This window comes from Pseudomyrmex gracilis, unplaced genomic scaffold (genome assembly GCF_002006095.1).
Source record: "Pseudomyrmex gracilis isolate BER0280 unplaced genomic scaffold, ASM200609v1 scaffold_30, whole genome shotgun sequence".
In the NCBI taxonomy this organism is placed as follows: Eukaryota; Metazoa; Arthropoda; class Insecta; order Hymenoptera; family Formicidae; genus Pseudomyrmex; species Pseudomyrmex gracilis.
Genome location: NW_018020614.1, coordinates 441,130 through 461,009, shown reverse-complemented (window position 1 = coordinate 461,009; position 19,880 = coordinate 441,130). Strand labels below are relative to the sequence as shown.

Below are 19,880 nucleotides of genomic sequence, written 5' to 3'. Positions count from 1 at the left end.
GTGATTATCCGCAACGGGACGTTGTGTCGAGCGAGAGAAGCAGAAGCGCGAGCAAAGACGGACCCAGCCGGCAAAATTACCGAAAAACTTGTTTCGCGGCGCACGCACGAACGAACGAACGAACGAATCAACGAACGAGGCCGTTATAGCGCTGCGCGCTCTTGCCCTCCGGTCGTCTCGGCGCATCGAGAATTATTACCCCGACGACCACAGCGCGGCGGCGGCGTAATATTCTGACAAATGTCTACGAGCGCGCCCTCGTTATAATAAATTGATGATTCGGACGGTCGTCGAGCTCGACTCAACGGAGAGAAAGAAATGTCCCGCGAAATGTCGGCCAAAAACTCGCTACGACTTCCGAACGTAACACAAGCAGCTGAGCCAACGCGCCACGCGTGTATTTTTCCTTTTCACGTCTTCCTTCGAAACGCGTTCGCGCGCGTGAAATCACGTGAGTGTTTCGCGAAGAGGAACTTGCTGATTTCGATCGGGATAATCCACATTGCCGCACACGCTGCTCGGCCAATTACCGACCGCAATTAACACGCTTCGCTCTATAGCGAGAAGAAGAGCGCGTTTCGTCGGGAACGCGATTGATGCCTTTTCAGTTCGCGCCTACCTATATCTGCCTACTCGGCCGCCGCTGCGATTATCCCGTCGTCGTCGTCGGCGTCGTCGTCTCGCGCGTACGAAGATTCCGCGTGTTCGCCCTGCCAGAAAACTCCTCCCAGTCGGGAATACGAGGGAAGCCGGACAGCTACCAACCCTTTGAAGACGTCAAGACGTAATCTTCGTCCGTCGCGCGCGAGCGAGAGCAAATCGACTCCCCATACACACACGCGCGAGGCCCGGGGATAATTAATACTCCAATTTGCCTTCACTCCAGTTACTACAAAGTTCCTTTCTCGCAGACATTTCTCGTCGCCCGTCCGTCCGTCCGTCCATCCGTCCCGCTCTCGATCTTCTTTCGGGCGTCGCTCGATTCGCCCCGCGGCAAAAGGACGGCAGCGAGAGGGAGGCGGCAGCAGCAGCGGCAACAGAAGAAGAAGAAGAAGAAGAAGAAGACGACGAAGAAGAAGTAGCAGAAGAAGAGACGGGCGTGTGGCGTGCGTTCGTCGTACGGGACGTGTTATTAGCCCGGCACTCTTTTCTCTCTTCCTCATCTCCGTCCCGTCCCGTCCCGTTTCTCTCCTCCCGTTTCTCCTTCTCGTGTCTTCTTCCTCCCGCGGCTCCCTTCCTTCTTTTTTTCTCCGATTCCCCTATGCGGGGGCTAGAAACGCGTTTAATTAACATAGCTGGCGTGGCTGCATCCCTCTTCTCTCGGGTGCCGAGCAGCCAGTCAGCTTTTACGGGCCATTGCACGCACGACGCACGTATGTATTACGAGTGCCGCCCTTCCTCCGACCTTTTCTTCTCCTCCTCCACCTCCTCCCGCTCGCTTCCTCCCATTGCTTCTGCTCTTCCTTCCATCGGCGGCGTGCATGTGCGAGTTTTCAGGGTTGAAAACGCACGTCGCGGACACATGCATGGACGACAACTTCCGGAAAAATGGACAAATCCTCGCGGAAAATTTCTTATAAAAATTCAAGAGGAAAAAGAGCAGGACGTGAGAGAGAGAGAGAAAGAGACAACGACGACAAGTTACAATCGTCTTCTCATTGCAAAGATCCAAATAGTCGTACGCAGTTTTCAGTTTCTCTAGAGACTTCAGACAAAAATTCTATATTTTTTCTAATCAAATAAATAAATGTGGACCAATTTTCTTCGCAAAATTTGTTGTATTGTAGAAATCCGACAGAACATTTTCACGCGAGGGGAAATTGCCGCGCGACACGTTCTCGAAGCGAAACACGCGTGAGATGGGATTCCGAGTCCGAGTCTGAGCAAAAAATTTAACGACACCGGATAGAACGAAACGAGAACTGCTTTGCGCTTCTTGCACGTGCGAATATATCCCCGCATACATATATATATATATATATTGCACTCACCTGGTTAATGCTCACGCAACGCTTTCCGGCAGTGCATTATGGCGCATCGCAACGCGAATTCGAGCACGGATTTAAAAAAAAAAAAAACAGCTCGAAACAGGTAGATAATTTTTTGAAGAATTGCTCAGATTTTTGATAGTTTTTGATAAAATATTTTTCCACGTTAATATGTCCACAAGTTACCACCCATCCAGGTTTGGCACTATCGGCGTCTTTCTCATCGCATCAGATGCGAGTCTGCGTTCTACGCGTGTGCCGCAGCCAACGGCGACGGAGCGCCATGTGTTCCGCCGCGACGGCGGATATAACGCACGCCTACCCACGGAAATGCGCTTTTTGACGGATCGCCCGACTAATTCGGTGGTTGTCACCGCGTACGCGCGAGAATTAATGGCGACCACCTAGCCGCACTCGCCGGGTGAATTCCGCGGAAATTCTTTGTCCCCCGAAGGGAAGACGTCCGGCGAAGTGCTTAATTGGAACGTTTGGAACGACAATAAAGACGATAATATTAGAGTCTTAACTCACCCGACGACTTTCCGCGTATCTCGAAGAACTTCGTGGACGCGGGAAGATCTTTTCTCTACCGGCGACCTTGTTGCGACATTTCCATGTTTTGGCGCGAGAAGCTCAAGACCTGTAAAATGTATACGTGTGGTTAGAAAAGCTAATAATATAAATTGCAAGTTGAATAAAGAATAAATTATTATTTAAATAATTAATAAATATAAAGAGAGAGAGATAAATTAATTACCTTCCAACTGTGTGTGTGCGTATTCTAACAGTTTTTAAACATTTTTACACTTTCAAACATTTGCGTCCGCGACGAGCAACAACTTTGCACTTGTTACCAAATAACCAAACTGAAGACGTTTTACATTGTCACCAAAACGTTTTCAAATTTTACACGCGATAGCGATGCCACTGCTTTATACACAAAGTATTTTGTCATCCGTGAAAATTTATGTTTAATCAATGTACTCGCAGTTAGTTTGGTTAGCGTGTCGACTTACACAGATCGCATTTACATATAAATTGAATTATTGAATTATATAGTTCAGGTTCTTCTTATTGTTAAAGATTCCGGTTGCGCGTATTACTCCAAACGCGGTAATGGCTGCCGCCAATTGTGAAACTAGTGGCGCCATCTCGCGTAGCGGCCGCGAACGAGCAAGTGTACGTGTTACCGCGTCACGGTAACTCGTTGTGATATCTTCTGTCACTCGGTTTGTTTCGCTACTAAGTCTTATGCGTCTTCTTCAACAAATGGTTTATATATGTTTTTCATTAAATATATATAATAAGGTTTTTTATTAAATATATATATATATAATATATACGATTATGTTCTCTCTCTTGACTTATATTTCACATCTCTTTCTGTGTGAATAAAGAAATTTTGCTTTCCACGTGAAATCTCTTCTGTGGAAAACAATTTCTCTCTCAATAAAATTTTACAAAAACATTTGACAAACAATTACTCAAAATATTATCCGCCTAGTTTTATAAAAATTATATGATAAAAAACTCAGGATGAAGCATCGATTAAGTATCTTCTTGCATTTTGCGATCTATTGAAATACCTATGTGAAGCGTGACGGTGACGAACGACTTGGCACGCAATTTGCGAATGAGGCGCGACGCGTTCGCGCTCTCGGCCGAACAAAAAAAAAGAGGCCGCAAATGATTCACAATTTGCGGTTGCAGAGACGAGCAATTTGACTTAACTCCAGAAGTAGAGAATTTCTAGAAGCTCTGTCTGTTGTGTGTGTTCTGTATATCCTTCGCTTTTGCGTTCACGGTCAAACGCGACGATCATAACCGGTTAATCGAAAAGGCTGCGGCGTTAATGAATGAAACGCACTTGGCATGCGACGATACAACAATTAGATCATCTGGTCGAATAAAGATCGTATCGATCCGGAAGAAATAATTAGAAATAGCCCAATGAGAGAGGAATATACGATCGAATTTACGTAAATATGACACACTGCGATTAAAATTGTTTTATTTATGTTAAAATAACTGCTGATATATTTGTTTTTCATAAATGATGTGGTGCTGACGATTTTCCAAACATATACTGCGCAGTCATACAAACAAAATCTTTCCGCGTCGAATAAATCAAATGGAAACGGAAATAAAATAAATATCTGGCACTTTGACAGAAGATCCGTGTGTGCGTGCGCGGCGCGTTGTACCAATAAATACTGTTTTGTAAAAATTATGTTGTTGTTGTTATCTCATTGTTCTTCTATCTCCTCTAGTTTCCTGCATCTTTCGCGCAAACAGAAACTTCTTTCCCTAACTACTATGAACTTCCGGAGATCCGCGACTTGACCGACCCTGAAGATCGATCGACCTTCGTGGTGGTCGGTCACGATCGGCGGCTCAGGTGCATCGTAAACACACGCGGCTTGTGAGACGTCGTAGGACGACGTGGAGGAGATCGCGTCGTCGCCGAGGGCGTCTCGGAGGAGGAGGAGAGGATATCTCGCCTCTTTCTATTTCGGGCTCGCGTCTCTCGGTGACGTCATACCGACGGAAATATCACACGGTCAGGGGAGAGGTGCAGTTCGCGAGACCTGCCTGTTGCGCGGTCCAGGTCTCGATCTTCCACGAACTCGCGCAAAAATCCTCGACTCCGTTCGTGATACGCAAGAAGTCTCGTCGAAAGACGAGAGAGAACGTCGAAACGACGTACTGTGACACCACGAATGTTACAAGAAATCCTCTTCCGATTGCGCTGTTCGAAATTCCATCATCCCGAGAACCCCCATCATCATTTCACGCGAGAAGTGGGTCGCGCCAAATCCTCGCCTACGCGTGGTCCCCCTTCCCATTTGAAACGCGATCGGTCCAGGAATCCGTCAGTGGCGCATCGCGCACGGCAGGATCGTCGTCGGAGAAGATCGTAGTACTGACGGTCTCGAGAAATCGTCAGTTTACACGAACGAACGCGACGATCCGCCAATCGAAACATCGCGAGAAAGACCCTCGAGGGTAGAGCGGTAATTAATTGTTAGAGGAAGCAGAGAAGCGGAGAAATTTTTCTCATCAGCTGAGAACGCTGAGGAAGGATGCCCGGCGCAGGCGGTCAGCCGCCGCAGAGGACCACCTTCCGCCCGCCATGGGTCAAGGATGGTCCCTCTCCTTTGCCTATGCCCACAGCGCCCTGGACCCTCAACTCCCGCAGAGATTCTAAGCCAAAAACCGACGACGTCCCGGCCTTCGCCCAGGTCGCCCTAAAGGTAGGTGGAGACACGTCGATGATTCCACGCTTTTTTCCTCGTAATAACCTAGTGATTGGTTTCTTCGAAATAAAACTTTTTCCTTTTTGTGAAGAGATCGCACGAGAGTTTCGCCAAGGGTTCGCTTCTGGCGAACGATACGACATATTTTTACGATTTCTTCAGAAAAACGTTCTCGGATTTTTGCGAGAGAATATAACAGAAATTCCGGAGGAAGATTGAAGTGTCAACAGATAAATTGCTTGAAGAGAGAATAACGTATCTTTTATTTTACAGAGTCTCCGCACACAGACGAACGTAGATATTTTTTTTTTTTTTTTTAGAAAATCTCGCACGATTCAAAAAGTCCAACTTTAGACTCTGTCAAATTCTAAATAAAAAACACCGCATCTTCTCTGCCGCGTTATCTGGCTAGATAAAGATTTACTCGCGCACAATTAGATTGCGCGAACTTCCCTGCAATCGCGCATTTCCTTATCAAAATTGAGCAAAACAATCGGCGTCTGTTTGCTTCGCACGAGTAGCTCGTGCAGTCTTTTTCCATTCAGATATTGGGTTTCAAAGTCAGCGGACTTCGCTGTACTGACCGCGATATTAATAGCCGGCGTGGGTGTCTTGCAACGAGTTAGCGCGATAAACATTTCGCGGACGGCACGAAATTCGACATAATCCATTGTATTCAAACAGTGCGCTCGGACGGATTTTAGCTTCATCTGAAAGCTCATCTGTCTCTTTTGCAACTCCTTCTGCCCCTCTTCACGCGACAGAAGAAACGACAGTAACAAACTGAAAGTCGTCACGCATCTGGAAGATAAATGCAATTTTATTTATTTATTTTCCATACAGCGGGAAAATTCTCAGGCGATTGTATGCTCCCGATCGCGGCTGGCGACGATCCACGAGAGATTGCGAATATATAAAGCCGCGGAGAGCCGATGTACGGAACGCGCGTAATCCGAGAAAACGCGAAAAACGTTATACGCGTGATGATGTTCGAAAATTTCGCGTGGCGCGTCATGTTACTACGATATCGCGCTTAGATCATCAACGAAATTCGAGGTGCAAATTCAGATCGCAGAATCATTCGGTGGCCGAATAAAATGGAATAATATTTTCATTCGATATAAACGCACGTTTTCGTACGTGTGTATACATTTATATCTGTTCGGACTCGTTTTTGATATTTACACACGTGCGATATTTTTGCAAAACTAAAAAATTTTTGTGAATTGTTCCACGTCGCTTTTGCATTTTGATTGGTGTGTTAAAACGCATAACACTATTTTCATTTGCATAATTTTAAAATTGTTAAGTTCCTTGTGTGTAATGTTCAATTATTCATATTTATTTATTATTACCATATTTATTTGTAAAATTTCGCGCGATGTAATTGTTGTAAGAACTTGTGATTTTCTCGTTACACATCCGATGATCGATCGGATAACTGTCGCGAAAATGAGACGGAAAACTATTCAGAAAGTCGCGAGAAAGCAAACGTCAAGTAGTTCATGGCCGTACGTTAAAGTGTCAGACACGTGTTTGTCAATTACGATTTCGTTTTCCCGACGACACGAAAGAAAGTGAGACTCCGTATACTCTCTCGCGTATACGCGTGCTCTCTCGCATATAAGCCTCTGGGTCACGATTATTTAAAGAACACACGTTTCTATTTCAAATGTCTCGCCAGCTGCGTCTTCCGCCAGCTTCTTAACGCGATTATATCGCGATTTCGCGTAAACGCGCGACGAAAACCGCGAACGCCGCGGCGTCGTCGCGGATGCGCGTTTGTGCGCATAGAAGTTTTACACGAAGGATAAAAATAGAAAACATTACCGCGAATATTTAAGTTGACGAATTAAAAACATTGTGTACGTAGCGATTTTGATTATTTATTTATTTATTTTTTTTTGTTTTGTTTCTTCAAACTCTAATTGATCGAACTTGCGAAACACGATGACATTTCGACTGCAAGATTCAATGTGGATTATTTAAAGCTGACGAAACAAAACTCTTCGAGAAAACTTGCCAAGACGATTCAAAGTCTCGCTCTTTCTTCTTTCTTTCTTTCTCTCGTTCTTTCTTCGTCTCCGATCGATTAAGAGCCGAAAAGAGCGAGGGGGACGATCCTTCCGTTTTCTATTTTCTGTCACGACTACCTTTCGCGCGAGAAGTGCGACAATTCTTCTTACGTATTCTTCGCGCGACGTGACGCGTTCGTAGAAAGAAAAAAAAAAAAAAAAGACGCGCATGAGATATTGATTTGCGTTGTGACGCAAAACGTGAATTGAGAAAAGACAACGCGAGGGTGCCAATAATTGTAAAACTGCAAAATTCTTTTCGTTCGTTACAAAAAAAAATAATTTTCTCGACTAAAAATAAATCTATATCTTTCTTATAATAAAAGTGACTGGTAATATCATCACTGAATTAATTAATGAAATTAAACAAAGTCGATAATTAAAGAAGTGATTTTTCTCTAAATTTAACAGAGTGTGCCAAAACCCGCGGAACCGGCGGCACCGTCGACAGATGGGCAACCGCGTAAACAGAGCAAAATCACGATAATACCGAAGCAGCCGAATAATGAAAAACCTAGTAATGAAAAAATCCCAACTGGCCGGCCGGTGTCGGCAAAGCTGCGCGAGAATGGACGGCAGGAGCCCCATTCGAGGCCGCAGCTCGAGCGACAGATTCGTATCGAGAGATCTCGATCACGAGGTGACAGTATACCGCTCTCGAAGAGTGAGAGCACCACAGGTACGATCATTCTTTCTCGAAAGTACCGCTCGCGCGCAACAATTAAACCCTTCAGAACGATCGTTGAATGTTAATTCTCAGAAGTTCTCGCTAAAATAAAAAAAGAACCTCGTATTTTTATATTTAAGATAATTGTTAGTTATTTATAAAATTTTACAATAAATTCTAAGAGCCGAAATTGAATATGAAAATACCATTGATAGATAAAGTAATAAAAAAAACCACAATTAGGAAACGCTGAAAGGGTTGAACGCTCCAAAAATACAACGTGCGAGAAATCGATACATCGTCACACTTTTTTCCTAACGAGAAAATTTTGTTCTCTCTGCTAAGGTGCGCCTACTTTGTCAAAGAGCGCGTCGCGAGCGAACATTCCGCCACCGCCACCTCCTAGACCGCCGCCACCGCCGCCCGCTCGGACGATCATCAAGGATCTGCCGCCGCTCAACGAAAATCAAATGCAGAAGCTGGAGATACTGAAGTCCAGGCCGCGAAAACGACCGGACTGGGGCAGCATGATGAAGGAGGTTGAGAGCGGCAAGAAGCTCAGGCACGTCAAGTGCAACGACCGCAGTGCGCCCCTGATCGAGAGAGTGAATAAGGTCACGGCCGATTCAGCAGGTGATCGTCGTACCCTCTTCGATCCCCGTCGAGTGCCTGCCGGACCAAATCTTCCCCCTTTGTAGGAAGCAGCCCTCCTTAGAAAGAGAAGCCGTCTAGGAAAAAGATTTTTTATGCTCCGCGTAACTTTTCTTTCCTCTGCTTTTTTTCCGCGCGAGGTTCAAAGAAACCAATTGCCAATAGAATGCGATTGTTCAGACATCGAAGGGGAATTCCGCGCCCCTCGTTTGTAGAGCCAGCAGTATTGCTCTGCTAACCCCTCCCCCTGTTGTCGTCCAAAACACACTCTTCCCCTTTTGACACACGAGTTCGTTCATCCATTGTTAACCTGTTGGACTATAATTAAACTGTTAACTGATCGCTGTTAAATTAACTGGTGTCTTCGTGTTTCTCAATGGATATGTCCATATCCCGCCTTCCCTCTTTTTTTCCCCTGTCGCGCGAGCGAACGGCGACCAGGATCTGTCAATCTCCGCATTGACACTCCTCGACGGAAAAACGAGAACACCGTTTGACAGTGAGTGACTCGTCGTCGTGTGCTTGTTGCAGAAAAAAACGAGACGTTAAGTATTAATTAATGGAAATTTCTGATTATGTGTGTACATTCCACCGCACGCGATGTGTTCGCCAAGCGCTGAACACGAAGTGTATCCGCGTCATCAAATTGCATTTTAAACAAAGCAAGACACAAAAGTTATAGCAATAGGAAAAACTATTTTCCAGTCCCTTTAAACAAAAATTATAAAAATGTATTTAAAAAATTTTTAGAACAGAGGCGGTTTTGTTTTGTTGCCGAAAAACGAAACCGCATTATCAGAACGCTTTGCATTCTCGATTAAAGCGACGCAAAACTCGCGCGCATTTTTATCCCTCGAATCTCGATTGTCTCTAGGTAAGGCCCACTTCGTGTTCGAGTCCGAGAAGTCGAACATGCACAACAAACTGCTGAAACAGATTCAGCAGGGCGTGAGGCTCAAGCCAACGCAGACCAACGATCGCTCGAAGCCGATGCTGGATGGTCTGAGGAAGTTCCGACGGCAGATGACCATCGAGGAGCAAATACAAAAGGCCGAGGAAGAACCCGTGAACGACGTGCAGGACGAGATGGACGACATAGACGCCGTAAGGGATGATTTACAAAGTACGAAACAGATGCTCGCGCTCGAATTAAGGAACAAGGAAGCGCTAGAACGCGACAATAAGCGACTGCAGGTAGCGATCTAATTAGCCACGAGAAAAAAGAATTCCTCAGGAATCTTTTTCTTTGTTTTTTTTTTTAAACCGCAAAACACGGGTTTAGTTTTCAGTGACTGAATATGACTCGAGTTTTGAAAGAGAAAGAAAAAGAACCGTGAAAAAAAAAAAAAAAAAATTAGCGTTAAAACATCATCCTTTGCGCAGGCGAGAATTTTGAATCTCGAGACGGAAGTGGAACGAATGAAGCTTCAAAAGAACGCGCAGGAGAACAAGCAGCACGACGAGAAGCTCACGGAATCCCTCAGGCAAGAAGCGCAACAAGCGAGAAAGGACGCGGAGAAAGCGGAAAAGGAATATGCCGCCGCCGCGGAGGAAAGAGATAAGGCCAGAAGCGACCTGGAAGAAATGAAGAGGATGTACGCGGCGTTGGAGAGACGCATGAAAGCCGGTACGTTAATTAAATATGTGTGTCTTTACTTAGATATTTCACAAGAAAAAATCTAAGGTTTTATCTGGCTTTTAATTGGCTCATCCCGATTGACTTTAATTGCGTTGCAATTTTCAAGCAAAATGCTTAATTAATCTTACAAAACTATATCGTATGCTTTTTTAATGCCGCTTGTGCTAATTACGCTTTTTACGCTCTCCTTTTTTTCTGCTTTCTTTCGCTTGCTGCAGAAGAAGAGTCTGCGTCTGTCGAAATCGAAACGAAATCGATATTCGAGAACTCGGAAGACGCGGACTGGTACGATGTTGCAGGAATGGCACTGGCCGGTTGTCCGAGCGCGAAGGACGTGGCGAAGGTCGCGACGCAGAAGAGCATAGACAAGCCGGACGTTGCCAGCACGAGCGAGGAAGAGGAGGAAAGCACAGAGGAAGAGACCGATGACGAGGATCCGAAAGCTGCGGCGGAGAAACGCGCGCAGAGGGAAATCAAGCTTCTCACTACGAAAATTAAGAATTTCAAGTGAGCGCGCGAGAAATAATGAAATTTTATGACACTATCGTATTCGACTCACACATCTCTGATGTGAAATGATTCCATAATTTCTATTAAAATAAAATTCATTGCCCGAACGCAGAGACAAGACTGTGAACGCCAGGAAAGAACGATTCGCGTTGAAAGAGCAAATCAAGCAGCAGCAGAAGTTACTGAAAGAGGAGAAGAAGAAGTACAAGGAGCTGCAGAAACAAGTGGACAAGATGGCGAAACTGATGTCGGAAGCCGACGAAGAAGAGGAAGAGGAGGAGGAAGAGGAGGAGTCCGAGGAAGAGGAGACGGAATCCGATGAGGAATCCGAGTCCGAGGAATCGGAGGAGGAGGAATCCGAGCCTGAAGACGTAAACGCGCCCATAGAAAAGCGTAAAGCCATTTTGGAAGTGAGTGATGCCGTTAAAAAAAATCACATTCTAAATATTATTGCGCGACAATAAATATTACTACTTTCTCGGGTGTAAAAATGCGAGTCGCGTTCCTGAACGCGTTCCTTTCTTTCAGAAACACGCGAAGAAGCACGAGGGACGACTGACCGCGTTAAAGAAAGGCAACTACCTGCTCAAGGCGCAGGTAGATCGATTTAAGGACACACTGGCGAAGCAACGCGAGGAGAGCATCGCCCTGCAGGAGGATCTTGATTCTGTTTTAGCAGAACTAGGTTAGACACGGCACGCGAGCGAGAAATATTCTTTTTTTCCACAGAGATGCTGAAATTGTATACACACACGTATAAAACATTACTCAATGAAATAAATAGACAAATTGTACGAGAAACATGAGAATTACACACGCACTCACTCACTCACTCACTCTCGCGAGATGTTTTTTTTTTTTTGTTTTTAGGGAACAGCGATACGTACGCAGAGATGTCTGCCGAATTTTGTCGCGCGATATTACATTACGTCGCAAATTATTATATAATTTATTGTAGGAAACAGAGGGCACGTTTAGAGTATCGCGGGATTTAATTAAACCTGCAATAATTAACGCTAAATGCGACTCTCTCTTTCTCTCTTCACGATTCATTCATATTACGTTTTTGATATCATGACAATAATTTTCGCACACACATCTTCTCGCCGCATACTCACGCACATAAATTACATTACTACACGTAAATCGCGCTATTTTAACATCACGTATTTAGTGTTAATTGTAAGTGTAAAAAATACACAAGCTGAACGCACACTTTAAATTTGTCAAAGACTGACCTAACCGAAAGGCTGCGTGGGAATGAAAATCGTCACGCTTTTAAATTTGGAAAAATGTTCACTTTGACAATGGAGTATTTCCTCCAACAAAACGTTGCGTTGTTACACGTGTGGATGCTTGTGTTCGTACAAACAACCTCAATTTCCGAAAATCGAAATTACTTGTGTAAAGACATCTCTGTGCAATTCGGTCACAAAATATCGAGTGTTCGCGAATCGTGAAATATTGGAGATTAAATGTTGCAATTACTACCTTGCTCTCCTCACAATGTGTGTCCAAAACGGTCATTCTATTTTTGTTTTTTTTTACGCTATTCGACGGGTAATTATAACTCTCTCGGAACAAAAAAAAAAAAAAAAAAATAATTGGCACAAAATAAAGACCAGCATGATATTCCTTTGGAATAAAAGTTCGATATTTTGCGATGGAAAAACTAGCGTTCCCCTTTTTACTGTCAAGGTGTAAAATATTTTTAAATAAATTTCCTGTTGATCAGAGAGTGCGCTGTTCGTGATAGGTTATTGAAAAAAATGAGTTATTTTAATAAATGCTCCACAAGCTTTCAAAGAACATATATAGATTCATTCAAGTGAACTCGAACTCACGACTTCTCGATCAGAACAAATTCATTTTCATCCAATTTACTCTTCTTATAATTAAATAATTTTAATAACTATTTGTTTTATATATAAATATGTCGATAAGCAATCATCCAAACATATAAACTTGAAATTTACCTATCCCTGTAACTTGAAGTGGATAAGTTTTGCGTACATAATCTAGCTTTTCAAACTTCTCAGATGCTTTATGCCGATCTCATTGAGATTTTCATTATATTTTCTTTTTGTTCGCTTGACCTATTGCAGGTACAGCAATGTCATTTTGTCATCGTCTGAACGCTCTGCGACATCGAAATTTGTTGTTTTCAGGTCGAGCAGGTTGCAGAATGTTTGCAATTCGAATTACGCTGATTGAGAGCGTAATTTACGAATCGTTGCCCCGCACATTTGTGCATCATTTAATTGCAAATTAAAGAAATACCCCTTTTCTCATTTCAGAAAAGATTTTATCTACGTTGGATGAGACTGACATTGAATAGATTTTGAATACGCAATCGCAAGTAATGGACATCGATCTCCATTTAACAGAAAGTTTTTTCGCCAAATCGTTTTGGTTGCAAAATTATATGTATCACGTTTTTACAATTTCCCAATTTTGTATGATATAAATTTTTTAATCAAATATTTGTTACTCACACGTGTAAAAAATTATACAAACATTTTCTATGCTTGTTTCTACACAGAAGTTCGGAATAATGAGAATTATAATTTCGTTTTCAAGCGTTTCCAAGATTCCGCTTTTCTCGAAAGAACAAAGTTCTGGTATTAAAACTGTTAAATATTTTACATTTGGTTAATTTTTCTTCCATACTCGGTTTTGTTTAAATTATGGAGGAACGGTATGGAGGAAACAATCGGAGAGACTTTTTTGAAAATCAAAATTATATTTGGAAATTAGAGATCGCAATTGCGCTGATTGTAGATTACATGTATTATACAATTATATGCACGAACTTCATTCTTATCTTAAACTTCGCGAGGAAATCAAGTTACGTAAAAAAATCACGTGATTCACGTTCGATACTGACAAGTACAAATATCTTTTCAACATAAATAAAGAAAGTTGCGGAAAACTCGCTATTGCAAATCACTTTCGAAATACTGCAACGCATGCTGTAGCACGCAATGTTGTGAATCTGCAATTGCGCCGCAATTCGCACAGAAAACAAATTTCTTACTTGACAAATCGAAATATACAGTGAAAAAATCGAACGATATTTTGTTTTTTAAAGATCCGCACTGCAAAGATTGATACACGACTTATCATGTTTCACTGGTGTTTTTTTTCTCACACACGTATATAAAATTCACTCCTTATACATACATAGTATAATGCTCGAAGAGAACAAGAGAAACGGAAAAGAGAAAGAACGCGGATGGAAAACGAGAGAGAAGAGAATTGAAATAGAAAGAAAGAAAGAGAAAGAGAAAGAGAGAGACATGCATGATATAAAAAGCAGGTATGTACATCAGCGGTTTGATTTTTGTTGCAAACCACGGTTGCTTATACCGAAATAACATCTTATTGTGTCGAAAAGTAAAATTCGAGACATGTACATGTAGTGTATCGTTAACACGTAGAGATCACTTACGTTAGCGAAATAATGTAGTCGACTGCATATGTGTATATGTTGTATTTTTGGCGGCGCTCTCGTTCTGTGGATTAATATGTACGATCGCGAGAAGAACTCCTCACGCGAAGACGTTCCTTCGAGGTTTCCGAGTGTGCTTTTGTGTTCAGACAGAGTGTCATAGAAGATACCTATTTCTGAGCACTTTCCACTATCGTCACAACCCATGCGAAAATACTGTTCATGTATAATAATCCAACAATTTCTATATAGGATGATTCACGCGATTCAATTCGAACAAAGAGACTGTTTTCACACTTTATGACAACACCCGGAGAAAATAAAATTTTTTTAGATATTCAATACATCTAAAAAAAACAAAGAGGAACGTACATGATTGCCATTGTTCGTAAATACTTGATGTAAAAGAGAACATCGAAAATCGTGAATCAGTCTATAATATATATATATATATATCGTCTTTCGTATATTTTTTTTTAAGATGTTGGTAAATACAATCTAATTTTACTCGAAGAGCATTAAAATAAAGCGTTTTGCTTTTCTTTGTAAAATGTACAAAATAAAAAAAAATAATATCAAGAATTTGTTGTTATCGTGATATTTTACACTATTTTTTTTACACAAGTTTAGAAGACGAATGCCTGAACAAAAAATTCAATGAGAAACATATAAATGTGACGAAAATAAGTTAGTGATTTCAGACATAACGCGTTGCTGAAGATTATTTGATCAGTTAGCGAGTACGGTCCGCGTTCGGCAGAACACAACTGAGCTGCGGTTTGTGATAGCTTTCGACTCTTTGGACTCTCAGTTTCTAGACTAAAGTCTTTATAAGTTGCACCAATAATGTTTCAAGATTATCTTAACAATAAAAGGTGCAACTTCATAAACGTCCATACTTGTGAGTGAAACAATCGATAATCGCGAACAGTTGCGCAATGGAATTTCAATTTTGCCGAACGCGATCTGTAGACCAATAAAACGTCTGTAATAAAAAGAAATAAAGAAGAACACAAGTCGCGAAGAAATTGCTCTGGGTTATCTCAATAAAAACTGATGCTATCCGAATAGAAATCCTAATACTAGTCAGGTTCGTTCTGTCGTTAGCCTAAGGATGCACATGTTGTAACAATGTCCATATAGAATCTCTTGTGTAAAATAAATAACTGCTGCTTGCACTATTACGGCTCTAGCTGTCCATTGAATGAATGTCTCTACGCGACGATAAATCGAGTTGCACTGAATAATGAATCCGCGCCCGAGCGTTATGTTCTGTTTTCACGTGTCCATCACTTCCATCTTCACCTTCTCAATTTTCACCTTCTTCTCTTCCACCAACTTAACGTCCACCACGTGCAGGTTGTGCTCGCTCTTGGCAGCGAACTTAATAACGGCTTGCGTTGACACTTGTGACGTATGCCGCAGATCCAGATGCTTCAAAAGCTCGCATCTCGCGAGATGATCGAGAGCCGTTTCCGTGATCAGCTTGCAATTGGTCAAGTTCAATGACGTCAATTTCTGCAGCGACGTCAAATGCGCCACGCCGGCATCAGTAAGCCTGCCAACTGAGGAGAGGTCCAAAACTTCGAGATCCAACAAATGCTGAACAATGTACTTGATGCCTTGATCCGAGAGACTGCAATTCGCGAGGGACAAGTTCTTAAGGTGCTTGAGTCGCGAAGTTTTATCGATAAGACCGGGTCTTGAGTCCGTTGGTGAATCCAGAACCTCTTGCAAGGCAGCGTCGTCCAACGTGATGTAATTCAGATTCAGCGTTTCCAGAGGCGGACAACTGCAGCTCTTAAGAGCACGAATAATGGCGCAATTGCAACCCTGAAGAGACAACATTCGTAATTGCGGTAATCTACTCAGCAGCCAAGCCAACTGCTTGTTGTTGATGTTGCTCCAGTCTAACACGAGATTCTCGGGTTGCCGTCGTACAATGGCGGTCAGTTGTATAGACGTGATATTGTAGTGCGACATATCGAGTCTTTTCCACAAACTGGGGTCTATACTGTATCTCGACCAGGTGCGACAGATTACGCCGCAATTGAGCAGATCTTTCTGACCGAGGAATCGAAACACCGCGAGCATCACCGTCTTGTTGTATACAGGATTCTGCTCGTCTCCGTCGGTTTCTTCGACGGGCGGAGGAGGCGCCGGCCTGACCACCACGTGCGGCTTAACTAGGGACCTGCTACTCGAGGCAATCAACTGCATGGCTAATTGAGTGCGCTGCTGAGTCATTCGCTGCTCGCCCTCAGCTGGTTCTCCAGGGGAGTCGTTCCACGCCTGAAGACAACAAAACACAAAACATAGTCAAGAAATAAGCTTTGTGATTTTATCAAAAAATGAAATAAAATTAATTTACCTCATTAGGATCAAGTCTAGTTCTTTTGCTCGGCGTCATAGCCCGTTCGGAATCCGTGGTAGGTGCTGAGGAACTTGCACTGGATACTGACAACTTTCGCGCACGCCCTTTTGGCTGACGCGGCCTATAATCCAAGTTACGACCTCGTTCACAGCACTCCGGGCACTCCCAACTATTTGGCAGATCGTCGTTTACTGTTATCTCCTTGGAATTCAAACCTATACACTCTGGATGCACAATATCGAAGCATACTGAACACTCCACTAAAGAGGACGCTGCCGAAGGAACACATCTACCTGCAATTATTATTCAGATACTTGTAAAATTTGTAAAGAACTAGTTTTCTTTTTTGAGAAGTTTCACAGTTAAATATCAGTTTAACCACCGGCACGACTAGTCAGCTTATTATTCAATTTGAATCTTGCATTGTTTGTAACCGACTACGATATGAGCTCAAATAGACACAACGGCATTATATATAACAACAACCTTGACTCGGCACTTGTTTTCTGATTTCGTGTTATTCTCCGACGACCGACATGACTTCGACTATCTTGCGACAAGAAACACAGGTAAGCGTAAAGAGCCGTCTACAATGGAGAGTTGTAGGCCGTAATAGTAAGAAATTGACCAATCACAGACAAAGTACAGAAGAATAATCGATTGTGATTTGTCAATTTCTTACTGTTACGGCCTACAACTCTCCATTGTAGACGGCTCTTAAAACTTACTCCGATATATACTCAATTCAATTACATATTTGTTTAAATCATATTTCTCGTACCTGTTAGCGGTGTCGGTGGTTGTCCCCAGCCGTCTAACTGACAGACTTTGCAGGACGATGTGACAGGCAACATAGGCCTCAAACATTGGCGCATAAGACACGTTTGTTTAGCGCGACCACTGCCGCCAAATTTCACCATATCTTGACAGTACACGCATTCTCGGCAGTCTTGTCTCGTACATGCTTCGCATTTCTTACATCTAGTGCGTCGCCTGCGCGGGAACGCTCTCTCGGCCTTCTCCGAGTGATGCCTCTGTATTTTCACGTAACCTTTTCTCGTCGTTCTCAAACGTTCCTAGAAAAGTTATTGGAAAAATAATAATCACAGCACAATAATAAAATTTAAAAAAAAAGCGCAAGAACCAACGATAGATACGTACTCTGTCAACAAGAGACATAGGCGGCGGTGGAGGTAGTACAGGATTTCCGGTCACGGCAGCATCAGGATTATCATGCCTGTGTTTCTCTACCAAACACCGAACATCGTGAATGAGAGCAACTGGATCACGTATCAAATCCGGAACGTTTTTCTTCGTCGACGGCAGTGAATGTAAATACATAACAATTGCTTTCAAGCCATGCAACTCAAAAGGCGTGATATGTACATGCTGAGAGTGCTGCGGAGCTGAATGCTGTTTCTGCGACTCCGATATTTCCAAGTGACTTTTACCCAACAGCACGTTTACGTACCTTTCGAGTACGTACCTGTAAAAAAAAAATATATAAAATTCCAACATTATATATATCTCTTAATATTTTTGTCAATTTACTGAGAACAATATATTCTAATATATTTTTATGTGTATTATTCTTACCATAACATTTCTGTGAAGAATGGGTATCGAAATTTCTGCGGCACTTTTGTATGTTCCTCCACCTGTGCTACTTTCAACTGTTTTTCTATACCGAAACTATGTAGAAAGTTTCCACCAAAAACTAAAGAATCTTGCGGAGTATACACTGCATGTATCCAGCCTGTTGGTATGAATAACGTCATACCAGCTGTTAGACTTATCCTGCCACACCTGTCTACCATATCACCAAAAAATACATCCGACTGTTTCCCACTCAATACCCATTCTTGATAGAGAGTCAAATTCTTGTCAGTAGGTGGAATCAGCCAGAAAATTTTGCCACCACGTAGTATATGATACCACACACTTGTGCCACCAAAATCTACATGAAAGTCGGTATAACAACCCTTTACCGACATCAGACAGTACTTCTGCACTTTTGGATACATCATATCCTCTAGTAGATTTGTAGATTCTACTTGTGCTTCTTTCAAGTGCCTCGGCCATACAGTGTCCACCCAATCAACTTGCCGCACCAGTGCAGGTGACTGCACATAGTTCTCTAACTTAGTATGACTAAACTCTAAAGAGATCACATTCAGCAGACGTTCCTTATTTGGATCCTCGTAATATTTCTGCCACTCCTTCATGGTCATATCTTCATTCTTCTGAGTATTGACATCCATAACATCCAGTATTCTCTTAGAACCTGTTACAAGAGCAACATTGATCCATTTAGCAAGACATTAATTAACAACGAGCAAGATTAAACAACAGACTTTTAATCAAAACTTACCAACACAAGTTCTGACATCATTTACAGTGAAGTTGGTGCTGGGCACTCTCAATCCTAATCCTGACTTTTCTCTAAACAGGATCGGAATTTGGAGACCGTACTTTTGCAGAAACGACAGATTAAACTCCGATCCGTTCATCTCACGAAACAGACCATTAAACTTGCTCAGGTCATATCGATCGCACTCAATCTTCTCGTCGAGCTGGAAGGTTCTGCGACCCTCGATCTCCTCGTCGCCTATGGTCCAGTCGTCCGTATACAATTTTCTAGTTCTCTCGCGCTACAAGTAAAAAAAAAAAAAAAACAAACAATCACTCGCTGTGTAAAATTGTGCATAAAAGTGTGATAAAAATACACGACAGCGAAGTCGTTTGCGCGTTATTCGGCGCGACGCGATCGTCAAAATCGCCGGCGTCGAATTCGCGCGTGTTTCTTTGTTTACCAATTGGCGCCTCTTCGGCAGCGGAACGGAATCGTCCGCCATTGCGATCACGCTGCTGGAAACGTATCACCGGAATCTCATCAGACACTCGATGTAGAGTTGTCGCGGGAGAAGCAAATAATTGTCTTTTGTTAGTTTAATCGATCCTGTTTCGCGTTTATTATGTTAGAATTATGCAGAACGTCTCAGTCATATCGCGCACGCATCTTCTGTCTCTCGTATTGACTCTCCCAGTGAAAGGGCTACGCCATTTTACTGCCGGCGAGTGTTGCCAACTGTACAACCTTAGCACACATTTCGGAGCACATACATGTATATAATCTCTTTTTTTCTCCACGCGTATCTTCAAATGTACCAGCAGAGAACAAATTCTTTTCTCTGCTGGTATATTCTGCGTGTATACACACGTGACAATGGTTGTGTATACAATGGCGACAGAACTGATCAGAAAATTG

The 19,880-nt window shown here is 42.8% G+C and overlaps 3 protein-coding genes across 3 annotated transcripts; 2 read left to right on the top strand and 1 right to left on the bottom strand.

Moving 5' to 3' along the window:
• Positions 1-4,602: 4,602 nt before the first annotated feature.
• Positions 4,603-8,240, top strand: LOC109852484. Its single transcript, XM_020423680.1, has 3 exons — positions 4,603-5,242; positions 7,732-7,999; positions 8,170-8,240. The coding sequence occupies exons 1-3, from the start codon at positions 5,072-5,074 to the stop codon at positions 8,238-8,240; spliced, it is 510 nt and encodes a 169-aa protein (XP_020279269.1). The 5' UTR covers positions 4,603-5,071.
• Positions 7,845-12,596, top strand: LOC109852496 (glutamic acid-rich protein). The gene is made up of 7 exons (XM_020423693.1): positions 7,845-7,999; positions 8,333-8,620; positions 9,513-9,832; positions 10,022-10,265; positions 10,577-10,784; positions 10,900-11,197; positions 11,316-12,596. The coding sequence occupies exons 2-7, from the start codon at positions 8,458-8,460 to the stop codon at positions 11,475-11,477; spliced, it is 1,395 nt and encodes a 464-aa protein (XP_020279282.1). The 5' UTR covers positions 7,845-7,999; positions 8,333-8,457; the 3' UTR covers positions 11,478-12,596.
• Positions 12,325-19,684, bottom strand: LOC109852495 (jmjC domain-containing histone demethylation protein 1). Its single transcript, XM_020423692.1, has 7 exons — positions 19,426-19,684; positions 18,984-19,263; positions 18,209-18,896; positions 17,774-18,098; positions 17,394-17,688; positions 16,610-16,905; positions 12,325-16,530 (listed from the first exon to the last, which is right to left on the bottom strand). Exons 1-7 carry the CDS (start codon positions 19,465-19,467, stop codon positions 15,517-15,519), a joined length of 2,940 nt encoding a protein of 979 aa, XP_020279281.1. The 5' UTR covers positions 19,468-19,684; the 3' UTR covers positions 12,325-15,516.
• Between the last annotated feature and the right edge of the window lie 196 nt (positions 19,685-19,880).